This window comes from Phodopus roborovskii, unplaced genomic scaffold, assembly GCF_943737965.1.
Source record: "Phodopus roborovskii unplaced genomic scaffold, PHOROB, whole genome shotgun sequence".
NCBI classification, from domain to species: Eukaryota; Metazoa; Chordata; class Mammalia; order Rodentia; family Cricetidae; genus Phodopus; species Phodopus roborovskii.
The window spans coordinates 371,700-397,939 of NW_026126586.1; the positions used below are offsets into that span (position 1 = coordinate 371,700).

A 26,240-nucleotide genomic window follows, 5' to 3' on the forward strand; every position below is an offset into this window, starting at 1 on the left:
GTCTTGGCCAAGTGTGTAGGTTTATGGTTTGGGTAGTTCACTCATTTACTATCTTAGAACCTGAGAGTTACATACCTGACCATCAACCCTTCATGGTATGGTATGGTGGCATGGTAACCCTGTGAGAGCAGAGTACATGCAAAAATGATTAGGCTGGTGCCTAGAACAGCAACCATCAAGCTATCAAGTGTTCTTGTCTAATGGCATCACAGTACTGGAAAGATTTTGAAGACCAACATTATAAATTTTATAGTGCTGTAAATTTACAACTGAATTATAAAATGCATGAAGGCTAATCTTGATAGAATAATGAAACGAATTAGGCACACACCTTTAATCCCCACACTTGGGCCGCAGAAGCAGGAGGATTTCTGTGAGTTCAAGGCCAGCTTGGTTTACATAGTGATTTTTGGGATCTACATAGTAAGATGTTTTTACTGTTTTAATGAATAAACAAATAAACAAATGAAACTCAAAATAGTGCATGAGGGACAAGGTTCAGAGATAATAAGGCCTTCAACATCTTTTAAATACACTTACTTTAAATAACTACTGAAATGATGGATAAATACAAACTATATCAAAATATATAGTATTCAAAAGATTTCTGTTTTCAATATTTTCTCCCTTTTTTTCTTTTTTTGTTTTGAGACAGTAGTTCCTATGTGGTTCAGGCTGATCTCAAATTCACTGTAGTCCTTGAACTAGTAACCCTCTTACATTAGCCTCCCAAATACTGAGATTACAGCTATACGGCTGGCTTATGTGTGTACCTTAGTATTTTATATATATGTATGTATGTATGTATATATACTTTTTATATACTCCTGCTTGATTTGTTTTGTCTTGTCTCATGAAGTATTTTGTAATATTTTTCATATTAGTATCTACAACCAATTTCCACGATTTTTATTATAAATAAAATTTTCCTACAACATGTTCTGATCATGATTTCCCCTTCTCCTTCATTCCCTTCATTAGAAAGTCCACACCTCCCCACCCATTAAACTCTGTCTTCTTTCTCTATATCTTTAGAAAACAGACAAATAAAAAGGCCCACCCCCCAAAAAAACAGAATAAAAAGAAAAAGCAAAAGAAAACACACACACCCATAAAAACAAAAAGTCATAAACACTAATATACAAGCAAAAGACTATAAGATAAAAAAAAATACCTAAACAGATCAATATGAGGCAAAAAGTCTTCAAAAAATACCATTGAGTTTATTTTATTTTGGCCATTTTTTGCTGGGCTTGCCTTTAAGTGTGTAAATATATTTCTTTATCCATTCATCCATTGATGTACATATAGGCAGTTTGCATTTTCTGGCTATTATGGATAGAATAGCAATGAATATAGAATACATATATGCTCAAGAGTTGTACAGCTGGATCTTCAGCTATTCCAGCTTCCCAAGGAACTACCACACTGATTTCCATAGTGGCTGTAAAAGTTTGCCCTCCCATCAGCAATGGGCGTTTCCCTTTCCCCATATCTTTACTCCTTACTGTACAATGACTACCCAGCATGAACTATCTTTTTTTTTTTTTAATTGATCTTCGCCATTCTGACTGGTGTAAGATGGAATCTCAAAGTAGTTTTGCTTTGCATTTCCCTGATGACTAAGGCATGAACTCTGTGCTTACTTCTGTAATTCAATTTTTAATTGGGTTATTTGTTTCCTTGTTTTACTGTATTTTAAGTATTGACCTAAATCTGTTGTTGTAATTGGTAAAGATAATCTTTTCCTATTGTGTAGCCTGCCACTTTGTCTGAATGATGATATCCTTGCCATACAGAAGATTTCTGGTTTTCTTGAGGTCCCATTCATAAATTGTTGTTTTTAGTACCTGTACTATCAGTGTTCTGTTCAGTCTTTTCCTGTTCAGAAAGTCTTTTCCTGTGCCAAGGACTTCAAGACTGTTTCTTAACTTTCTCTTCTGTCAGATCACGGTATCTGCCCTCAATCCATTTGGAGTTGAGTTTTATTCAAGGTGATAGATATATGGACTTACATCTGGGTCTTTACTACAATTCCATTGACCAACGTGTCTGTTTTTATGCCAGTGGCATGCCATGATGATTTTCATTACTTTAGCTCTGTAGTACAACCTGAAATTGGGGGTGGTAATACTCCTAACAGTTCTTTCATTACTTAAGGTTGTTTTAGTGTGTGTGTGTGTGTGTGTGTGTGTTTCCATATGAGTTTGAAAATTGTCCCTTCCAGCTCTGTGAAGAATTGTGTTGGAACTTTGATGGGCATAGCATTGAATTTGTAGATTGCTTTGATAAGATAGCTATTTCTCTATATTGTTATTACTCGTGTCTGTACACATGCACACGCGCATGCGAGTGCACGTGTGTGTGTGTGTGTGTGTGTGTGTGTGTGTGTGTGTATGAAAGAGAGAGATGGAGATCAGTCTATCATTTGTATATAGGTGGCTACTGAATTTTTTGTGTTAAGTTTGTATTCTAATACTTGCTGAAAGTATTTGTCAGCTGTGGTTCCTGATGGAGTTTTTAGGGTCTTTTATTTATTTCAGATCATCTGCACATAATGCTATTTCCTATTTCTTCTAAATTTTCCAGCCTTTTGGTATATAAGTTTCTAAAATATATCCTAACAACCTTCTGGTTTTCATTGGTCACTTATAACAACTCTTATTTCTTTTCACCATAATGAAATTAACTTATTACTTTTGCTTTCAGTACTGAGGGTTGGACCTAATGCCTCAAACATGTTAGGCAAGTATTCTACCACCAAGTTACTCTTTCATTTTATCATTTTACTAATTTTCATGCTCTTTTTCTTTTGGTTTCTTGGGCTAGGGACCTGCCAATCTTGTTGCTTTTTGCAAGGAATCAACACTTGGTTTGATTAATTCTATATATATATTTTCCATCAGTGTCTCATTAATCTTGGTCCTAATTTCATTATTTTTTGGTTGATGCTTTCCACTTTGGGGTTACTTGCTTTTTCCCCCTCTAGAACATTGAGCTGGATTTTTGGTTATTTCTCTGAATTTGTTTTTTCTTTTGATAACATTTTTTACTGTGTAGCCCTGGCTGGCCTCTTATTTAGCTATGTAGACTTGGCCTCTGCCTTCTAAGTATTGGGCTGCATCATGGCACCCAGCCATGATTTTTAAAAATATTATCTGTGTGGTTACAGATAACTAAAGAAATAGTTCCATATACCAGAGAAGAATCTATATTTTCTGTCTCTTGAATGGAATATTTTTGTGGGGGGGGTTGCTAAATCTATTTGACCGTTATTTTTTAGACAAGGTCTTACTATGTGGCTCAGGCTGTTTTCATATCCAAAACTCTCCTTTGGCCTCTTGATTTATAGGCATGAACCTGCACTCTTCTTATACATCTTCTTTATGCCAGTAGTACATTTCTTGTTTCATTGAGAAAAGATCTTGCTATGTAGGCTAAACTTAAACTCATAATAATCCTTTTGCCATTGCCTTCTGATGGTGTGATTGTAGTGGTTCCATAATACTCTGCTTTTGTGTCATAGTTTTATTACTACAGTTTTGTAACATAATTTTGTTTTGTTTTTATTATACTTTGTTGCTGGGAATTGACTAGCAGGCTTTGCCCATTCATAGCACAAGTTGTATTATTGCATTATTCTTCAGCCTTTGTCATATAATTATATTTATATATTTATAGAGATGGGGATCTTACATACACCCACAGATGACCTTAAAATCCTGATCCTGGGACTGGAAAGGTGGCTCATCAGAGTCTGTATTGTTTATTCAAGGGACCCAGGTTCTAGCATTGCATCATGGCTTATAGCTATCTGTAACTCCAGGCTAGTGCTTGATGCTACTGGCCTCCATGGACACCCGCACATACCACCCTCCATACAATATATATATATATATATCCACACTCTATACTATATATATATATATATATATATATATATATATATATATATGTACAAACACAACACACACACATTATATATACATATACATACATATCTCGAGTTCTAATAGGCCTTAACAATAAAAGATCAGAGTCAGATATGGGGTAAATGCTGAGAGATCAGAGAGACAAACCTTAGCCACACCTTAACTCCTCAACTTTCCAACCAAAAGGAGAGTGAGCTCTGGTCTCCTTCCACCTCATATTCCTCTCTCTGCTCAGCCATATAGTTTCCTGACCTCCAGACCTAAGGCAAGTTTTATTTGTTAAAACACAAACAAATTATCACCATACACATTTCAAAGTCCTGATCCTTGGGCTGGAGAGATGGTTCAACCATTAATAATGTTTGCTGCTCTTCCAGAGAACCTGAGTTTGGTTCTCAGCAGCTGCATCAGGTGGATCAAAGCTGCCAATAACTCCTGCTCCAGGAAACAGTGCACTTTTCCAGAGTCCAGTTAGGTATCTACACACATGTGGCAGACACAAAGATACATAGATATGCACATAAATAAAAATATTTTAAAATGTCCTGACTCTTCTGCCTCCATCTAAGTACTAGGCTATTAAGACTGATAGGAGTTAGAATCTCTATATTGATTTGGGGATTATGGGCATTTGAAATGTGTGTGTTTGTGTGTGTGTTGTGTGTTGTGTATGTGTCTACATGTGCCCATAAGCATGTAAGAAGAGGACAACTTTTCCAAGTTGCATCTCTCGTTCCCCTATACATGTCCCTGAATCAAAATTAAGTTTTGTAGCAGGCACCTTTATCCACTGAGCTATTTCACCTATTCCAGTATGGGTATTTTAATATTATCAATTTTGCTTATACATGAACAAAGAATATCTTTTCATTTGTGCCCAGTTTCTCTCCACAGGGTTCTGTAGTTTTCAGTGTTCAAGTCTTTTACCTAAGTGCCAAGAGTGGTAGTGTGGGGCCTATTGCCTCAGCTATGATGAGGATGGGCTAGGATGATCTCTTTAGCCTATGAATTTGAGGCCATCCTGGACAACATAGTGAGACCATATCTCAGACAAACAATGGCTTGGGTTGTAGCTTAGTGGTACAGAGCTTTCCTAGTATGTTCAGGGCTAAACATTTGAGCTTCAACTTCAGCTGGCCAACCAACCAGCCAATTTAAAAAAAAAAAAAAAAAAAAAAAAACAAGTTTTTTCCTATGTATTATTTTTAGTGGATGCTATTATAATAGAATTTGCTTTCTCAGTTTCCTTTTGTTCTAGGTAGTTATTTTTGGAGAGCACAAAAGTCCTTGCACTAGGAATGTTAATCTCACAGGATAGTCTCTTCAACAACAGATATGTATATTCTGTTTGTCCATCCAAAAGACTGGAGATAGAGGTGGTTAATATCTGGGCAATCTGTAATATCTGTAGGGCCATACTTAAGTGACCATACTTAAGTGCTAGTAGCCCAGATGACCTCTGCAGTATTTGTATGTCTGACACCACACCATATTCTTCCTAAGCCCTTAAGATAATACATGTAGTCTGTCTTTGGATCTTACCTTCACAGAAGAAGTGACATGTACTGTGAAAAGAATTTTGATGTAATTATGCCTCCTTGTGTACACAGGATTGTGTTATACTGAAAAACTTTTTTCAACATTGTACTATACTTAAATATGCCTCCAATAAACTGTCGGGTGTCAGACTGTAGAAGTTTAAATTAACACTGGCTACTGAGTTGTATTGAACCAGATCACAGATCATCAGTCTGCCAGTCCTGGTAAATACAGGGACCCCTATGGTTAATATATATATTGATTTTGTGTCCTGCAACTTTTATGAATTCATTTATTAGTCTTACTGGGTTTAGGTGGTGTATCTGGTTATTTATTTATGTTGTTTATTTAGAGCTTACCACTTTATTTTTTGGCTTTTTGAGACATGATTTCACTCTGTGGCCCAGGCAGGTTTGGAACTCACTGTCCTCCTGTCTCAGCTTCCTATGTACTGAAATTATAGCCATAAGCCACAATACCTGATAAACATGAACACAAGGAACTCCGTGTGTAACATTCCATGGTGTTGCAGCATGTGTAAGAGAGTGGTTTTGCCATTTGTAGCTGAGTCTGTACAGCTCCCTGTATGGGTCCAGTTAGTCTTTGTCCCACTTGTCCAATTCTCATGAGAATAAGTGTGCCTTTTTGAAGATAAGTTTTTTTGCTTTGTTTTGTTTAACTCAGAAGTCGTCTTCACTGCTCTTACTACCCACAGGAGAAGCAAAGAACCGAAAGTATAACAAAGAAAGTTTCCATAGGTTTAACTTGTATGGAGTCCCGACACCTCATTTTAATGATGGACGCACCATGGCCAAAAGTTTACATTGGCTGCATGAACTACAAATGTAAGTGTGATTATACCTCCAGCAATAAATCTTAGAGATTTAGCATTTGTACTTGAATAACTACCTATTTAAAATTTGTTTTTAAGAGATATTAAATACATCAACATGTTCCAATATAGCATTCATAGAAAAATAGATCTTATAATTTCTTTACTTCTGCCACCACTCTGTCTGTTCCCTCCAGAGATAGCTATGATACTGTTTGCTTGTTTGTGCTGTTCTGAAATTACTTCAGGACTTGTTTTTGATTGTTTTGGAGACAGGAATTCATTCTGAAGCCCATAGTAGCCTAGGATTTGTAGCAGTCTTCTTGCCCCAGCCTCCTAGGGTTAGAATTTCAGGTGTGCCCTAGCTTTTACTTACATTTTGTTGTTGCTTTAGATTTTATTTTTCAATTATTTGTTCATTTTTATTTTATGTACATTGGTGTTTTGTCTGCAAGTATGTCTATGTGAGGGTGTGGAATCCCCTGGAAGTAGAGTTACAAATACTTGTGAGCTGCCATGTGGATGCCAGAAATTAAACCAGGGCCTTTAGAAGAGCAACCAGTGTTCTTAACCACTAAGCCATTTCTCCAGCCCTAGATTTTATTTTTAAGTGTGTGTGTGTTATGTGTATGTGTGTTTGTGTTTTTGTGTGTGTGTGTGTGTGTGTGTGTGTGTGTGTGTGTATACACATGTGAGTACAGGTGTATCTCACAGGCTGGGACAACATGATATGCAATTCTTTCTCGCTACCCATGGGAAGCTTGCCCATTTCTGAACAAAAAACAGTGGATGGGGAAATGGATGGGGGGGTGGAGGGGAGATAGGGAGAGGGAATGGGAGGAGAGGAGAGAGGGGAAACTGGTCAGCTGCAAAACAAACAAATAAATAAACAAATAAATAAATTTAATTAAAAAAATCAATCAGTGGGTGGTGGTGGCATTGGTGGCAGCACACACCTTCAATCCCAGCACTCAGGAGGCAGAGACAGGAGGACCTCTGTGAGTTTGAGACCAGCCTGGTCTAGAGAGTGAGTTCCATGATAGCCAGGGATAGGCACACAGAAAAACCCTGTCTTGAACCCCCTCCCCCTACACACACACAAAAAAGTCATATACCTTCTTATTTCAAGAGGGAAGAACCAACGCACAGTCACAATCAGATCAAACAAAGTAAATCAAACTCCAATAGTATAAATCACCCAGTGTCCAGTATACTGGGATTCACCCACAATCTCTTTGGCTCCTCCAAAGGGCTTGTGTTACTTCTTTATCCCTGCTCTCTGCAGTATACACTTCTAGGCTCCAGCTGGTGGCACTCCATGGCTGCTACTGTTCTTGTTGGTCATCCTACAGTATTGGTATCTCAATGCTGGGCTCTTCTGTTGCAACTGGGTTTCACATTCACCAGTAGCTTCTACTAGGCTTTCTTCTTGGTGCAAAGCTTCAACCTTCTCCATAATCCCTTCAGTCCTGGGGCTTCCACTGCTACTCTTATCTGTTTCTTCCTCAATAGCCTTTCCTGGCCTCTCACAGTACCAAGCCTCAGCTGCTCTCCATGACCCCTTCATGCCTTCAAAACCAGTACTACCTGGGAGACTCTTACACAAAACCAAGTTTGGCTGCCAGCATAAGGTACAACTGTGGCTGCCTCTGGAACAAAGCTTCTGCGTGCTGACTCTGAGGAAACACTTCCCATAAAATTTCACTTCAGTGATGATGGTCTCTTCTTAATCACTACCAAGTTCTCAGCTCCAGCAAACCAGCATCAATTGTCCCAGTAAAGGAAAAAAAAAAAAAAAAAAAAAAAAAGGATTTTTCTTCAGTGGTTCTGGTATTTTTTTAATCACAGCTTATTCATCAGCCTCAGCTAACCAGAATCACAAGCCAGGCCTTTATCATCTGCATTGTTCTTAACATTTTTGTCTTCCAAGCTTCCACAAAACAGATCACTAAGGTTTGAATACTCAATAGCCTAAGTCAAGGTTCCAAAGTACTTTCATAATAACCCCCCCCCAAAAAAAACTACATGGTCAGGTGTGTTACAGTAATACCCCACTTCTGGTACCAATGACCAAAAGCAACTTGGAGAGAAAAGGGTTTATTTGGCTTATATATACAGAGTCATTGAGGGAAACCAAGGCAGAAACTCAAACTAGACAGAAACCTGGAGACAAGAGCTGATGCAGAGGCCATGGAAGGATGCTGCTTACTGACTTACTCCCCATGGCTTGCTCAGCCTGCTTTCTTATAGAACCCAGGGCCACTATCTTAGGGATGTTGCCACCCACAATGGGCTGTGCCCTCCCCAATCAATCACCAATTAAGAAAATGATCTATAGTCTTGTCTACAGCCTGATCTTATGGAAATATTTTCTTGATTGAGGCTCCCCTCCCCAGATGACTATAGCCTTTGTCAAGTTTATATGAAACTATCCACCATACTCCTTATATTAGTTGGAGTTCTTGATAGGAATTTACAGGGGGTTTATTAGATTGGCTTACAGGATGTAGTTTGTACCTGGAAAACTGAGAATCAGACAGTTGTTCTGCAGTCCCAATCGGGTGCCAGAGTCCTGGAGAGTTTCTAGACAGATGCTGATCTTCAGCATTGAAATCCCAAAGATATTGGTTCTAACATCACTGAAGGAATACAGCAGCAACAGAGCAGATGATCTTGCTAGCAAGAGTGAGGACAAACAGCCAAAAGCAGTTTCCTTCTTCCATGTCCTTTTACACGGGCTGCCACCAGAAGGTGTGGCCCAGATTTAGGGTAAATCTTCCTGCTTCAAATGTCTCACTGGAATGTCAGCAGTTTGTGTTGTAGTAGATTTTAGATTCAGTCAAGTTGACAAACATAATCTTTCATGAACTACTGAGTTATGTACACACACACACACACACACACACACACACACACACACACACCAAGATAGGCAGGTCAGTTTTTTCTTCTTTTCTTTCTTGTGTATATGTGTCATGTGTATATGTGATGAGTGCACAAGTAAGTGTGTGCATATGTAGAGGTCTCAGAGTAATTTTGGTATTGTTCTTTGATTACTCTTTGTCCTTATTTTTTGAGGCTGGGTAGCTCAGTCAAGCCCTCTGCTCACTGATGGTTAGTTTTCTTAACTAGCTTGCCTTGGGGATTCTAGATCCTGTCTCTCCCTTCAGAAATCAGTATGATAGCATGCCAAGATGTACATTCGGAGTACCAGACTTCCAGCTTGTAGTTTGTGCAGGAAGTTCTTTAACTGCTGTGCTATTTCCCAGCCCTCAATAAGTGTGTGTGTGTGTGTGTGTGTGTGTGTTAGAAATGCAAACACTTTTCTGCTTTCTTTTTCTTAGATGGGCTCTGCTCCTGTCTCTTGAGTTGACAGGTCCCCCTGCCATAGCCTCCTGACTAAGTGACCATTGCTCTAGCTTTTTGCATTAAAAATGGTTTTCATTAGCATCATTTTATATGTTTTGTATGTGCATATGCCTGTGTACCATGTGTGTGTTGTGCCCACAGAGGGCAGAAAACAGACTTTAGATCCCTGGGAACTGGAGTTACAGACAGTTGTGAGCCCTTGTATGAATTCTGGGAACTGAAGCTGGGGCCTCTAAAAGAGAAACAAATGGTCTTAACCCAGAGCCATCTCTCCAGCCCTGCTTCCCATGTTTTTAAAGACTGTGTGGGGTTCCTTCTTGTTACTGATTCTTAGATGGAGATAAAAGGGCATGAACATGGTGGGAATGGGAGGGATGCAGCTCCACACAGACACACATTATCAACCTGAGGAGTTCTTTTCTGAGTGAAGCTGACATTCTTGATATCCTACAGAAAAGAATTTCAGGGTGATTAGGCATGAGAAGCAGAGTTTGAGCTGATTTTAAGAGATTAAAACATTTTAAAATTGTATTTGTATGTGTTTTGTGTGTGTATGTATGTGAGTTGTGTGTGTGCATGCACATGTGTAGTGTATGTGCAAAACTGTCCAAATGCATTGCAGGTCAGAGGAGGACATTGATAGCTATCTTCCCCTGCCACTCTCCATTTTACTCCTCCAAGATGGTGTCTTTCACTTACCTATTTTGGCAGACTGGCTGTCCAATGGGATCTGCCCCCCCCCCCAAACCCCTGTCCAATGTTCATTGAAGGCACTTATAGCCAGACTCAGGTTTTCTATGTGGTTGTTTGGAATCTGAACCTAGATCATCCTGCTTTGATGCTCTGAGCTCCTCTGTATTTAACATAAGTAAAGAGAAGCTCATAGGAAAGGCAGGCAGTACACACCCAAGTGTGGGCATGGACTCAAGAAAGCATCTTGCTTAAATCTCTTTACAGTATTTGTATATGTGACTTGTGACTTCTGAAGTACTATCAAAAAGGGTTGCTAAGTAACTTTTTCTCTCTTCCTGTTGCTCCAGTAAATGAGATCGGGGACCCGAGGGGGCATTGAGGAGGACAACAGCACACAAAGTAAAAGCATGGGTTCTAAGGTTGTACAAGGAAGCAAATGTGTTTTTCTTTAAACATTTATTTAGTGTGGATATGGTATGTGTGGGTATCCTATGGTGAGCTTGTCCCCAAGACATAGTTTTTATGTAAGCTATTATAGTTTTCTTAGTAACATTCTTTGAAATAAGTACTTTACAACTAGGCTAGGAATAAGGATGTGTATATTTAGATCTTAAGAGTGGTTCATTAGTGCCAGGTGGTGGTGTCTCATACCTTTAATCCAAGCAGTTGGGAGGCAGAGGCAGAAGCAGGTAGATCTCTGTGAGTTCAAGGCCAGCCTGGTCTACAAAGTGAGTTCCAGGACAGCGAGGACACAGAGAAACCCTGTCTCATAAAACAAAAACAAAAACAAACAAATGTTCATTATTATTTTAACATTCTAAGTGACATAAGACTAAGGTTGTATATGGTGTGGTTCATTATTTTGACATTCTTATTTGAGATATCTCCACATAAAAGGAGCTTTGATGCTATGTAGAAACGGGGAATACATTTCCTCATATCAAATGTCTATATTCTATCTTTCTGTCCTGACTGAGAACATTTTTATATTTTTTACTCATAATTGCCAAAGTGTTTCCTTTTGCTTGCTCCTCACCCCACCCCTTTCTTGTGTTAAGTATTGAACTGAATGCAAGGCAAGTGTTCTTCCACTTAGCTATATCTCCAGACTGTCAGGTCCAAAAGAAAAAGGGACAAATGGCTAACTGTTGTACCAGGTTGACTTAGTAACTGAGGCTCTTCTCATCCACTCCCTACTCTAAACTTCTCCAGTCTGTGGGTTTCTGTTGCCCTAGCTTTTGGTTTCTATGTAGCCCTGCCATTTTGGCCATGTGCTTTCATGGCCCCCTCCCTCTTGGTCCTCTGTCTTGGTTTCCTTTACCTGAACTCTTTCTCTTCCTATCTTGCTCTCCCTCTCTCTGTCTCCTCTCATAGACTTTTTCAAACTATGGGTCATGTTTGGTCCACTATATTCTCTCCCTGTTCTGGACTCTTCCAGATGCCTCTGTCCATACTCTCCCTCTTACTTACTATAAAAAACTTTGTCCTCAATCCTTACCTTGAATAGGTCATACTCCCACTTTATTTGCAGACCATGCTGTTTACCATCTACCAAGTGTACTTTTATTATAGAGTATGTACATGTGGGGGGAAACGTGGAATATCTTTTGAGACTTGTTCATTGAAAGCACAGTGATATTATGATACTTTTTACTATGTGAATATTTTGCAGCCAATGACAATTTAATAGTAAAGATAAGTGACAGTCTTCTCATTTTGTAGGGAAAGAGGAGCTAAAATTATATCCAAAAGAGCTGATGACTTCAAAGAAAAGTTTCAACACAAACTTGGAAGAGTTTTAGACCCGTAAGTTTGAGCTTAAGGCCCTGTCAGCTCTGTAGCTTCTGCATTGAATGGCATCTGGTAGTCTTGGTGGCACATTCCTGTAACCTTAGTACAGGAAAGGAGAGTAGGAGACCAGGAGCTCAAGGCTACCCTTAGCTATATTTTTGAATTGAATGCCTACATGGGCTACATTGAAAAACCAAATATTGGTTTGAATTTTACTAAATTGTATTGAATAAGAAAATTATTCCTCTATTGCTTATTAATGGAGCACTGTCACTGCCTACAGTGTTTGGCCTCCCAGGAGATTAGTGGAGTTGTACACATTTGCAAAAGGGGGAGGGAGGAATCTGTGTAAAGCTTTATTTCTGGGACATCAGAAAGAAACTATTTTGCTATTTTTGAATCTCTCTCTCCCTTTCCCTCTCTCTCCGTCTTCTCTCTCTCCCTCCCTCCTTCCCTCCTTCTCTTTCTCACTCTCTGGAGTGGTCTGCAGGGAAAACCTTCAGCCATTGTTAATGCAGGTGGATACCAGATTCTTGTGCCTTGCCTTTGCTTTTTCAGTGTGTCTATAGGAGAGAATCTGTGGGTTGTTAAGGGCCTAAAGCAAACATGTGTAACTTTCAACTTTTGGTGGTGGGAACTTTAACCAAGGAGTCTTTTTTCCTATAGCATTGCAGAAACCATGAACGTTGCCCCAGGCCACACATTTGGAGCTTGCCTCCAGCCTGAGGAATATGGTAAATATGTGAATTTTCTTCTTGACAAGTAAACATATTCCTATAAAATGAGTGGCTTTCTTAGAAAAGCCCACACCCAGCCCTGGGTGTGACTTTCTTTCTGAGAGTCTCTTTTTCTCTTAACCCATATGCTTTTAGCCTGTATTGAAGTGTTGAAATAATCCCTTTTTCCAAGTCCTGCTAGAGGGCTGCAAGTGCTGGGGTCTTGTTTTTTGCCCAGTGTCCTGCCCCTGGACGAATACTAAATAAACTGTTGAGAAACATCCCAGAACGCTATACTGTTACCTTCACCATGGACATAGATGCTCATGTGTTTTTGTTTTTGTTTTTTTTCTGTAGTGCTGAGGTTGAAGCTAGGACCTAGTGCATACAACACTCATCACTAAGCTATGTCTCAAAGGGTCTGATGTTGAAGTGTTAAAGCTTTATAATATTAATGGTATATAAGAATGAATTTTTTCATGTTGTTTGAATTAATACAATTTCAAGGCCTTCTCATTAGTATTGTAAGTGGGCTTTTACTTAGAAAATAAATGTAAACTTATTAAGCAAACAGTGAGATAAGGCAGCTTTTTATTTAATTCCTCTGTTGTACTTGGGACCCAGCTTTAAAGACATTTAAACTGTAATGAACCTTAGTCAGGCATGGTGGTTCATTCTGTAATCCCAGTATTTGACAGGCTGAAGCTAGATGATTGCTTCAAGTTTGAGGATATAGCCAATAGAGTAAGAGAGCATGTCTAAAATTTTTTTGGAGGAGGGTAGTTGTTCTTTTCAGTATGGAGTTGGACCCAGGGCTTTTCACCATGTGAGCAAATGGCCTACACAGAAGCATTCTGCATAATAGTGTGAGAGTGAGTGTGGTGTGCACACCTGTAATCCCAGCGTTTAGGAAACTGAGGGGATTGCCATGAATTCAATAAGGCCAGCTTGAGTTCATGAGATCTTGTCTACAAAACCAAAACAGTGGTGGGAAGGGCCACCATTAGCTATGACTGGTTTTTGTTTTTACATTCCTAGAGGTTGCTAGGTCTCCAGACTTTGTCCTTCTCTGCCTCTCTCTCTGGAACACTATGGCTATATTTTAAATTCACATGCAAGACAACTTCTTTCTTCAATAGGAGCCGGTGATCTCATCCATTACAGACTCCCAGGTGAATATCTTCGTGGGAAAGACCGCCAGCGAGCCCTGATTGCAGCTGCCCGCCACCACTTGAAGAAATTTAATTATCAGCACTTTGACACTTTGCTGTCAGCTTTCAGGCACTATGACAAGGCCAGTAGAACAAGGGGTTTATGATGCATAGATAAATTCTAGCAGACTGGTGCATATGGGGGCAGGGGAGGTCAGTAAGCTATTGCCTGAGGCTCATATCCAGCTTATTACTGTCCTTGTAAGTGAAGTTTAGTTGAAACACATCTGTGACTGTGACGAGTGACTACTTTTGTCCTACACATAGATAGAACTGAGCAAATCTCAGTGTCTGAGAACAAGAGTAAGTATAACTCTGTGGATCTCTGGGGGACATTGGATAATTGTTTTATACCTAAGTTTTGGTGTCTATACATTGCAACTCCAGTCTACGTCTAACTCATTCATAGAATGCCATTGACTTGGATAGCAGAGGCTGCTATCCATCCAAAGGGTACAAAATCAACTTCTTCTCTTTCTACTACTTCTCCTTCTCCTCCTCTTTCTCCTCCTCCTCCTTATTTTTGAGACAGGGTCTCTTGTAGTCCAGGCAGGCGTGCAACCCATGCTGTAGCACAGGATAGGAGTGAGCTTTATATTTCTGCTTCTACCTCCCAAATGCCACCACATCTTGTTTGTGCATGTGCTACCCAAGAACTGTGTCAATTGGGCTGCACCACTAGGCTAAGATCAATTTATTTTTAAACTACTAAAAATGTAGTTTGTTCATTTAGTTTTTGGTGCTGGGGCTGAATATGGGACTTTGCACAGGCTAAGCACATCATGGCATGGTCTGAGTTGCATCCCCAGTTCCTTGAATGTGCATTTTGTCACCCCACTTTCCAGGAAGCTCAGAGCCTATTGAATAATTTCATTGTCAACTGTGGACATTTGGATTTCTTCCATTCTTACTTTGCTTTGATTTTCCTTTACTCTCTTTTGTGCCTCATTGTATCTTGTTTTCTAGGCAGTTTATAAACCAATTTAAGTGGATTTAAAAAGATTATTATTTTTGTATGGTCCAGTGATTGAACGTAGGTCATCAGGTCTGGTGTGAGTGCCCCTATCCATTGAGCTTTTTTGCTGGAGCTATAAACCATTTTCAAATGAGTTTGATACCAATACATATGATGTGTGCTGATAGAGAATCACAATCATTTTAAATTATGAGTCTAGCTTTTATTCAAAATTACATGAGCAAAAATTTGTGTACATTATTAACACAGAAGAAAGTTAGTAGAAACAGCCACAAATTTGAAATAAATAATTATGAAAGAATCCAGGGCAGAATATAAACCATGTCACTGCATGGTGCTCTAATTGAGATATGATTAAGGCTGAGTGAAAAACAAAACAAACCTTAAAAATTTTAGTTCTGCATTCAGCTTCCCTTCCTCCTGATCCTGAATGGGTTTATGTACTATGTCATTTCCTAAGTACATATATCCTGTTAAACTGTGAGTTACACTGTGTTTGAGAGAGAGGAGGATGGGGAGGGAGAAGAGATAACTTGACACAATCTGCCTTGTATTTCTCTCTGTGCCTTCTCCTCCTGTCCCTCCCTCCCCTTTTCCCCACTTCACCGCACTGTCTCAGTCCTGGGATCTACTTCTGAGCTCTATCCTGACCCGGGGAATCACAATTCTTATGTGAGAAGCAGAGAGAAAAAAAGAGCAGAATAATTTTAAAAGGAGAAAGTAAGAAAAATTCTTGTCTCCCTTCCCATACTGAGCACAGTGTTTGTTAATACTACCCAAGTGCCTTTTCCATTTTAAAAATTAATTTAATTAAAAATATCAATTACTCACAACTATGTAAATGGGCAGAACTAGGTGAGACAGAAACTTCCATCCATACAGCTACTTTGGTTTTAGGCCTGGGAACTACATAAGTGTGCATCAATGAGCAAGTAAAACAATTCTCATTATAAATAAAATAAATGCAAAACATCTCATTTAAATTTATACTAATTCAATATATGAGGCCACTGGCAATGGGTCCAAGACCTAACACTAATGCACAAACTGACTTAGTGGAGCCCGTTCTATATGGAGAGATACCATGCCTAGCCTAGACACAGGGGTGTGGGGGTGGAGAGGTGACTTGGTCCTGCCTCAACTAGATGATGGGACAAACTTAGTAGACTTCCTAGGGGAGGCCTTACCCTCTCCATGGAGCAGATGGGAGGTTGGGGGTGAGGAGTGGGGGAATTGGGAGGAGTGAAGGGAAGGAGAACTGGGATTAGAATATAAAAAATAAATTAATAAAAAAAATGAGCATTTATCATTCAGCATCATCATAATAATAAACAACTAAAAACATAAAAAAAATTGTGTTAGTTCCAGGCCACCACATGTTGGAGGTTGAGGCAGGAAAATCAAGTTTTTGAGGCCTCTACAGGGCTATTGAGCAAAACACTGCTTTGCTTTGTCTCCCACCCTCCATAAGGAAGTTATTATTTTTGAATTTTTTGGTTTTTTTATGTATTGGTGTTTTGCCACGGAACTGGAATTACAGGTAGTTGTGAGCTGCCATGAGGGTGCTGGGAATGGAACCCAGGTCTTCTGGAAGAGCATCCAGTGCTCTTAACTGCTGAGCCATCTCCAGCCCCATATAAGGAAGCTGTGATGGCCACATAGGAGACAACAGATGTCTATAAGCCTCTGTGCTTTTCCCTCCAAAACAGTGTTTTAAGAAAGTGTAAGTAGAAGTGGGTCAAGGTAGCACACACCTTAAATCCCTGCACTGGGTAGCCAGGCACAGGTAGATTTCAGGTGAGTTTGAGGCCAGCCTAGTCTACGTAGCAAGTTCCACGACAGCCAGGAATACATACATACCTTTGTTACTGGCTGTTTCTCTTGTCCAGCCTAGGTCTTGCTGCCGCTTTAGCCCCATATGAACACATAGAGGCTTATATAAACTATTAAACTTTTGGCAGATGACTAGGTTTCTTATTGGCTAGCTTTGTCTTAATTATTAACCCATTTCTCAAGGACCCATTTCCATGTGGTCCTTGCTTACCGGAGAATGCCCAGACCTGTTTCTCCTTTGGTGGCTACATGTCATCTGTCTCTGGTGGGCTCTCCTGCCTACCTTTCCCAGAATTCTCCTTGTCTGCTCTCCCTGCCTATGTTCCTGCCTCTATTTGCCAAACAGTGTTTATTCATCAACCAATAAGAGAAACATACACAGAAGAACATTCCCCATCATACCTTGTCACAAAAAAGGAAACAGAAAGAAAGGAAAAGAAGAAGAAAAGAGTGAAAAATAAATGGGGTTGAGGAGAAATGGTTCTGTGATCTTGTAGAGGACCTGAGTTCATTTTCCAGTAACTGTAATGCATGGTTCACAATTGCTTGTAATTCCAGCTCTAGGTAATCTGATAACCTCTTTTTGACTCACAGGGCACCTGCACATGTGCATATCTCTCCTCATGGATACATATGCATAATTAAAAATTAAAAATAAAAGGAAAATATATTTGATGCTTTGCCTGATTTTTAGTGACTACTGGATATTCCATTAATTTCAAGATGACCTTCAATATGAAAATATGTAAGCTAGAATAAGCACATTTAAATCTTTATTCACAAATACATATATACAGACACAGACAGACAATGATATAGATAAACAGACCCCCCCCACACACACACATATCCGTACAAACTTTACTTGATGGGGTTACATGTATTGGATTCTGAACCTTCAAGTTGAGAGTACAGGCATGCACAATGATACCTGATTCAAATCTATTGTAATTGTGTGTGTGTGTGTGTGTGTGTGTGTTACTATTGGGATGAAACTCAGGCATCACACTTCCTAGGCAAGTGCTTGGCCACAAAGCTACCTTTAGTAAGTTCTAAACAGCTCCCAAATACAAATAACAGAATTCTGTGGCGTTGTCTTATGACAATTTGACACAAGGTAAGAGTTATCTGAAAGGAGGGGAAGCTCAATTGAGAAAATATTTCCGTAAGATATAGGGCATTTTCTTAATTAGTAATTGATGGGTGAGCACTCAGCTCATTGTGTATGGTGCCATCCCTGAGCTGTTGGTCCTGGGTTCTAAAAGAAGCAGGCAGAACAAGCCATGAGAGCAAGCCAGTAAGCAACCCTCTGCGGCCTTTGTATCAGCTCCTGCCTCTAGGATCCTGCCATGTTAGTGTTCCTGTTCTGGCTTTTTTTTGAAGATGAACAGTGATATGGAAGTATAAGCCAAATAAATCCTTTTCTTCACAAGTTGCTTTTTGGTCATGGTATTTCATCACAGCAATAGAAGCCCTAACTAAGACATATGCTGTGATGCATAGTTCTTTGCTTTTGTAAAAGTCTATTTTGAATGCAATTATAAGAAACAAAGTCATCTTAATAGCTGTTGACTATCCAACTAAGCCACCTTATGATAACATCACATCACCAAGCATTGTTTAATGATGATGTATCTTTTAAACTATCAACTACTTTTAATCTATACAGTGTAATGTTTGGCATCCTTAAGGAATGTTTTACTGAGAAGTCAGGATGATGTCAATCTAGTGCAGTGGAATTCAAAACTACTAGATGCCCTGCTTCAGTTTTATAGAAAAATAATTAAAACAGCAAAAAAACTTTTGTTTTAGAAATGGGTTTTCTTGCCTTATAAGATTAATTCTGTTGTTCATGGAGAGCACATTGTCTATTAAACACCATTCTGGATAATAGTAGACCTTTGGTTTAGGTCACTTAGAATCTGAATGTGTTAAACATAAATTTGAGTGGCAGTGTTCTGCTACTTGAGTATAAGCAGGCTTGAGAGAGCATACCATCAAGTTTGCAAGCAAAGGTATATCATATTGGCAGCTACAAAATAGCTCCAATGAAGAAAGGAAAAAAGTTGTATCATGGAGAGTAGCAACTGGTACAAATTGGGGCTTCTTGTGGAGTGTAGTGCATGCCTAAGCCCCAACATTTGGGAGCCAGAAGCAGAAAGATTCATAATAGAGGTCAGCCTGGGTGAGGCTCTGTCTCAAAACCCAAGACCCAAACAACAAAAAAAAAAAAAAAAAAAAAAAAAGAACAAAAATGAAATCATAACTTCCTTATAGTACAGCAACCTGAGATCCAGCTGCTAAACATACACAGCACACAGCACTGGAATAGAAGGACAGCAAAAAACTCTGAGGGACTCGGAGACAAAACTGGGGATTTTGGCTAGTGACTATCTTTGTCTCTATAATTCATAAAGGAAATTCTTATCCTTCCTAACTCCCCATGATGGCCAGCTTTCCTTGAGCTTTGAGTGGCATGATAGTGACATGGAGTTCAACGAAAATACAAGCCTTGTATTGGGCAACAAAGCTGTCATTATTGACAATATCTATTTTAGGTTTGTAGACATTTTGATTCTGTCATTAGCTACCACATTACTTTCCTGTCAGGGTAGCAGGTTCAAGGTTTTGGTTGATTTGGATTTGCCATAGAAACATGTATAAAAGAGTTTACCTTAATCTAAGACATTTATAACTATTGTCATGGTAATATGTGTTAACAACATGAGGGCCACAGTAATTTATTTAGAATTCACTCATCAGCCCATTTCTGCAGTGGTTTATCTTCAGTGGCATTGTGAATTCATCTCTGGGCTGGTGGAGCCCCAGTAATGCTCAATGATTCATTCATAAGTAGTTTCTTTTGACAGATTCCCCTAAATCTCTTTAATGGGCCAATACATTCATATATTCTTTTTTCTCTTTAAATAGAAGTCAGGACCTTACACATTTGAGGCAAATACTCTACTCTTGAGCTATATCCCTACATATAGCATCCAGAATTCACCCAAAGCAATCTCCCATGGGATAGGGGTGGCGTGCACAAAATGAAATCCTTGGCTCCTTAGCATCATCTTTGAGTGCATCTAAGGTTGGCTTGAGATGCATTGGGCACCAAGTGGTTAAGATGTCTTAGCTGTTGTCTTTCTTCTTTAATAGGTGTTATATACTCTGCCCCCCCCATCTCCTAAGAGAACCAGCCAAATTTCTCTTTACTCTCATCAATTTCCCTCCAAAACACTTAGTGTAGGTATTTCTGCCTTTAACTATTATGTGAAAGGAGACCAGGGGTTTTTTCCTCCCTGTAAGAATGAATCTTAACACTGTTACAATGGGGGTAGTTTCTTTTTCTTGCTAGTGGGAGAAATATCAAGCAAACACAGGTCTCCATACACTTTGCTTTGTAATCTCATGTCTGTTTTCCTTGATAGTAAGCAGTGATGTACAGGATCATTTATGGCCCTGGTGAGAAAAAGAAGGTGTTAAAAACTCTGTCAGCATGAAAAATTGTAATGAGCTGTCAGACATGCAAAACATTGCTCAAGTGAAATGCCAAGCATGTTTTATGATTATGCCAGCTACATTCCAGTACAGTCAGTTTGATTTAAAGGGTATGATTAAACAGGGTGTGTGAGAACAAGCCTGTCATCCCAGCATTTGGGAGGCAGAGGATCAGAATTCAAGGCCATTCTCAGCTACAGAGTTGATCTTAAAACTGGCCTGGACTACATGAGACATTGCCTGAAAATAATAAAATATTAAAATAAATAAGGAGGAAAAAAAGAAAAAGATGATTAAAATAAGTGGGGTTGTGAACATAGTTCATATGTGTTGACTGTGTGCAAGGGCCTAGATTCAATCTTCAGGACCAATAACAAAAGGTTCTGAATTACATTCTACTTGTAGTAGGATCACAAACTACAAAGTATGTCTATCAGGTGGGCAGGTTGACTCAATGAAGATAACTCTTGCTTTACATACACAATATTTGATTCTTCTTAGTAGAGGTTGAAATTTGCTGAGTTTGTGTGTGCTAGAGCCATGTCTTTTTTTTTTTTTTTTGTTAGAGACCATACTCAGCTTACCCACCTTTGCTTACTGGTTGACAGAAGGGAGATGGGATGATTGACAGAGAAGAACTCCATGAAGCTTGTGACCAAGCAAACCTGCATCTAGACGAGGTGCTTCTGAACCAGCTGTTTGAGTACTGTGATGTGGACCAGGATGGCCTGATTAACTATGTGGAATTTGCCAATTTCCTTAATTGGAAAGATAAAGTACCTCTCACAGAGTATGAGAAGAGGGTCATTATTAAAGGTATTTCTTTAAAGCTTGTTGAATTATTGGATTTCAACCAACTTTAATAGTATGTATCCTAGATAGCTTTCAACAGTCAGAGTTGACACAGCCTAGAGTCAACCTAGGGATTCTTAACTGGGGGACTGACCAGATTAGATTCTGTGAGAGATTGTCTTTATTGATGGTTCATGTAAGAGGGCCCAAGCTACTCAGAGGGAACAGTTCACAGAAGGGGACAGTTCACAGAAGGGGACAGTTCACTGTAGGGCAGCACTATCCCTAGGTAGGTAGGCAGGTCTGGGCTGTTTAAGGCTATTGGAGGAGCTAGAGAAATGACTCAGTGGTTAAGAGTTTTATTGTTTTTGCAGAAGGGCCAGTTCCTAGCCAGTAGGTTCAATTCCCAACATCTACATTAGGTGGCTCACACCTTCATGTGACTGCCTTGGCATGAATGTGGTGCACATAAAGTCATGAAGCCTCACACAGAATCACATAAATAAAAAATAATAAGTAAATCTTAAAAAAAAAAGGGTAGCTGAGCATGAGCATAAACAATGTTCCTCCATAGTTTCTGGTTCTGTTCTTGCTTCAGTTTATGCCCTCATGTCCCTCAATGCTGGACTGAGACCTGGTGTAAGATAAATAAACCCTTTACTCAGCCACATTGTTTCTGGTCATGGTATTTATCACTGCAACAGAGAGGGAAACTAGGGTGATATGCGCATGTGTTTGTTCATGTGGAGGATGTATAGGGAAGGGAAGGAAAGAATCTGAAAGCCCTCATGCAGATGGAAGTGTGTGGCTAAGGGCAACGATGAGACTTGCTTTTTTTTTTCTTTTAATTAAGTATAAGGTTCGTTAGTGAACATGATTGTTGGGACAGGACATTAAGCAAATGGCAGTTCTCCTGAGTGCAGGCTAGCCACTTGTCCAAAGGGCAGCAATTGGGGATGTATTTGACTCCTTAGCCTTAGAAGATAACTTCTCAGCTGCTATGTCTTTTTTCTTTCTTTCTTTTTTTTTTTTTAATAACTAAGTCCATTTAAATGAAAACAAACATTTATAGACAATATTTGGGGATTTGGGCATCGTTCTTCCCAAACTACTTCCTGCTGGTAAGGGGTGCTGTCTTGGGGGATTCTAAGAGATGCAAACATCCTGGCTGTAGTCTACAAGGCTGCTTTGTCCAGCTGTTTTGAATGTAGGATCACCTGGTACTCTGTTTCAGGCGGTCTGGCTTGATCAAACCACATTAGTCTGGACGGAATCCACAGCTTTTCATTTTCTGTGGAAACAAAAATAGAAAAACTTTTCCCCAGTTACTTGTCCTTGAACTTAAATTTTGGAGTCAAAGCATTTTTATTTTTTAAATTTATTATTTTACATGTCGATCCCAGTTCCCTCTCCCTCCCTCCCTTCCTTCTTTCTTCCCTCCCTCTCTTTTTATCCTCTCTGCCCTCTCACATGCACCCTAAACACCCTCCCCTCCCATCCCCCACCCCAATTCCATATGTAGGGGAATGCTATCCAGTTGGGGTCTTGTAGATCTGACAGGTCATGTGAAGTAGGGACTAGGGCTTCTCTCCTGTCTCCAGGTTAAGGTAGTTATCCCTCCCTTGGAGATGTGTTCGCAAGGTCCTTTTGTGCACCAGGGATACATCCTGGATCCCCTGTCTGAGGTCTCAGACTGCTCAGTCCTTCTGGCTGAGACCCATATTCAGGGGGGCCTGAGTCAGTCCCATGCTGGCTTCCCAGCTATCAGTCTGGGGGCCCGTAAGCTCCTCCTTGTTCAGGTAAGCTGTCTCTATGCGTTTCTGCCACCTGGTCTTTTCCTCTCAATCTGCCTCTGGGTTCTAGTTGGACTCAGTGTTTATGTATATGGGTGTTTGCTCCTGTTTCCAACAGGTATTAGATGAGGGCTCCATGGATAAGTTAGTTTTTGAGAAGTTACTATCTGAGAAGGGCATTTATGGTAGCCTTTCCACGGATGCTCAAATTGTTAGTTGGTGGCAGCCTTGTAGTTCTCTAGACCTTTCTTTGTGTTCAATTTTATTCAAACCAATATTGGCTCCCTCTTTTATATTCTCTCTCTCTCTCTCTCTCTCTCTCTCTCTCTCTCTCTCTCTCTCTCTCTCTCTCCTGTCTTCTATTCCTAACCGGGCTCAATCTTCCTGGTGTTTTCCTTTCCTCCCCCTCGTTTTCGCCTACTTCTCTCTCCATTCGCTTCCACTTCCCCTGTGCTCTGGGGGACTTGTCCCTTCCCAGTCCTGTGAGAGACTTTATATGGATCTCTTAGAATACACCTTGTATCCTAGTTCCTCTGGTGGTGTGAATTATAGGCTGGTGATCCTTTGCTCTAGGTCTAAAATCCATATATGAGTGAGTACATACTATGTTCCTCTTTTTTGTGACTGGGTTACCTCATTCAGGATGGTTTCTTCAAGTGCCATCCACTTGCCTGCGAATTTCAAGATACCATTATTTTTTTCTGCAGAGTAGTATTCCATTGTGTAGATGTGCCACATCTTCATTATCCATTCTTCAATTGAGGGGCATCTAGGTTGCTTCCAGGTTCTTGCTATTACAAATAGTGCTGCTATGAACATAGTTCAACAGGTGTCTTTGTTGCATGGATGTGGATCATTTGGGTATATGCCTAAGAGGGGGATTGCTGGGTCCTGTGGTAAACTAATTCCCATTTTCCTGAGGAACCACCATACTGCTCTCCAAAATGGCTGTGTGAGTTTGCACTCCCACCAGCAGTGGAGGAGTGTTCCCCTTTCTCCACATTCTCTCCAGCATGAGTCCTCATTGGTGTTTCTAATTTTAGCCATTCTGGCAGGAGTAAGATGGTATCTCAAAGTTGTTTTGATTTGCATTTCCGTGATAGTTAAGGATGTGGACCACTTTCTTATGTGTCTTTTAGCCTTTTTGATTTCCTCTATTGAGAATTCTTTCTTCAGTTCTGTACCCCATTTTTTAATAGGGTTATTTGGTGTTTTGTTGACTAGTTTCTTGAGTTCTTTGTATATTTTGGAGATCAGCCCTTTGTCGGATATAGGATTGGTGAAAATCTTTTCCCAGTCTGTGGGCTGCCGTTTGGTCTTGTCGACTGTGTCCTTTGCCTTACAGAAGCTTCTAAGTTTGAAGAGGTCCCATTTATTAATTGTTGATCTCAGTGTCTGTGCCCCTGGAGTTATGTTCAGGAAGCGGTCTCCTATACCAATTTGTTCAAGGGTAGCTCCTACTTTCTCTTCTAAGAGGTTCTATGTGGCTGGATTGATGTTGAGGTCTTTGATCCATTTGGGCTTGAGTTTTGTGCATGGCAACAGACATGGGTCTATATGCAGTCTTCTACACACTCTCATCCAATTGTGCCAGCACCATTTGTTGAAGATGCTGTCCTCACCCCATTGCATAATTTTTCAGCTGCTATGTCTTTAAATTCAATTGTTTTTCACTTGGTGAAACCCCACTTCTTTGAGATGTGCATCTTCTGGTGACCAGGGAATGCAAACTTAGCTATAAATGGGCCTTCTGTTACATGGTTCTTTTTCTGCAACTTGGTCCAGAGAAATACGGTGCCTGGGTAATGTGAACTCTGGCCACTGTTCTCTGGGGCTTCCCATCCTAGCTTGGAGACAGCATTGTGTCAGGAATATCAATGTCCCCTAGAACACTGTTGCCATGGTCCCTTAGAGCAGCTCACATAAACAGTAGTAGGTCGTATATACTCTCAAGAATGCTGCTATTCACAGCCATTGCACAGTGGAGCTGTGAGGAGAGGAACCTGATTGGCTTACTTATGACTACAGAGGAGACTAACTTTAAAAAATTTTTAAAATTAGCATATATTAGTTATACATAGTAATGGGTTTCATTATGACATTTCATACATGAATTAGTATATTTAACAGTGTTTACTCTTTCTTGTCCCCCTTCTTTTCCTAACCAGAGACTTAACTTTTCTATGTATGATTTTGTATGTTTTGATATTGGGACTATGTACTTATTTAAAAATTAAAAAGTAAATTACTTAGAATCTCAAAATTTAATAGTTCCCTGTGAAGGGTTTTGAAAACCCCATTTTAGTTACTTCTCCACATTCAAGAAAAATAAATATTGAAATAGAATTTGACATAAAAATGTATGATTTTTAAATTTTTACATAGGGGCAGGAGAGATGGCTCAGTGGTTAAGAACAATGGCTGCTCTTACAGAACACCTGAATTTAATTTCCAGGGCTTACAGGTTCACAAATGTTTGTAGCTTATGGGCTACATATGACACCCTTTTCTGGTCTCTGCAAATATTGGGCATGCATGTGGTGCACAGATAGACATGCAGGCAAGGCGCCCATACACATACAATAACATTGAGAACCTTCTACACAGTAAGCAAGCACCCTGTCACTGAGCAAATCCTCAGCCCCCCTTTTTTGTGGTGTGTGGTGGAACTCAATTCTAGAACTGGGCAGCACATGAACTGTCCAGTGATCTTCCTGTGTGTGATTTCTGAGTGCTTGGATTACAAGTATGTATCTGTTTCCCATACTTCTTGATTATATTTATGTTTTGTGACAGAGTCTCACTGTATTGCCCCTGCTGGCCTAGAATTCAGAAACTCCTGTGATTAGGAGTTTTAGATATGTTTTGTCATGCCTGGCTTATGAATAGAATTTTCTTTGAGAGTTTGAAAACATTCCTATTATCTTTTCTATTTTTAGCTCTTTCTCCTTCCCCTGATCCCTCTATATCTTTTGAGGCAAAATCTCCTGTAGCCCAGGCTGGTTTTGAACTTTCTGTATAGCTGAGGCAACCCAGGTAACCTGATTTTTCTGCTGCGCCACCTAAGTGCTGGGATACCACAGATATGTGACTATGCCTGCCCCCTACTTCTCCCTCCCTTCCTCCCTTCTTCTTTCCTTCCCTCTCTCTTTCCTTTCTTCTTTATTATATAAATTTGGGATTAAAAATTTATTTTTGTTTTAAATTATGTGTATATGTATGTGTGTTCATGTAGGTATGTTTGCAAGTACTCATGGGGTCC

General features: G+C 39.7%; 1 protein-coding gene and 1 non-coding gene across 2 annotated transcripts in view; one reads left to right on the top strand and one right to left on the bottom strand.

Moving 5' to 3' along the window:
- Window positions 1–26,240, top strand: part of Efhb (EF-hand domain family member B) — a 56,961-nt gene that overhangs the window by 22,899 nt on the left and 7,822 nt on the right. Inside the window, exons 6-10 of the mRNA XM_051204196.1 lie at window positions 6,187–6,316; window positions 12,088–12,171; window positions 12,823–12,890; window positions 14,012–14,166; window positions 21,002–21,209. Of these exons, the coding sequence (XP_051060153.1) occupies window positions 6,187–6,316; window positions 12,088–12,171; window positions 12,823–12,890; window positions 14,012–14,166; window positions 21,002–21,209 (645 nt within the window). The remainder of the gene's footprint in view (window positions 1–6,186; window positions 6,317–12,087; window positions 12,172–12,822; window positions 12,891–14,011; window positions 14,167–21,001; window positions 21,210–26,240) is intronic.
- Window positions 24,869–25,006, bottom strand: LOC127236520 (small nucleolar RNA SNORA70). The gene has a single exon (XR_007835778.1). It is a non-coding gene; the product is annotated as a small nucleolar RNA SNORA70 (small nucleolar RNA).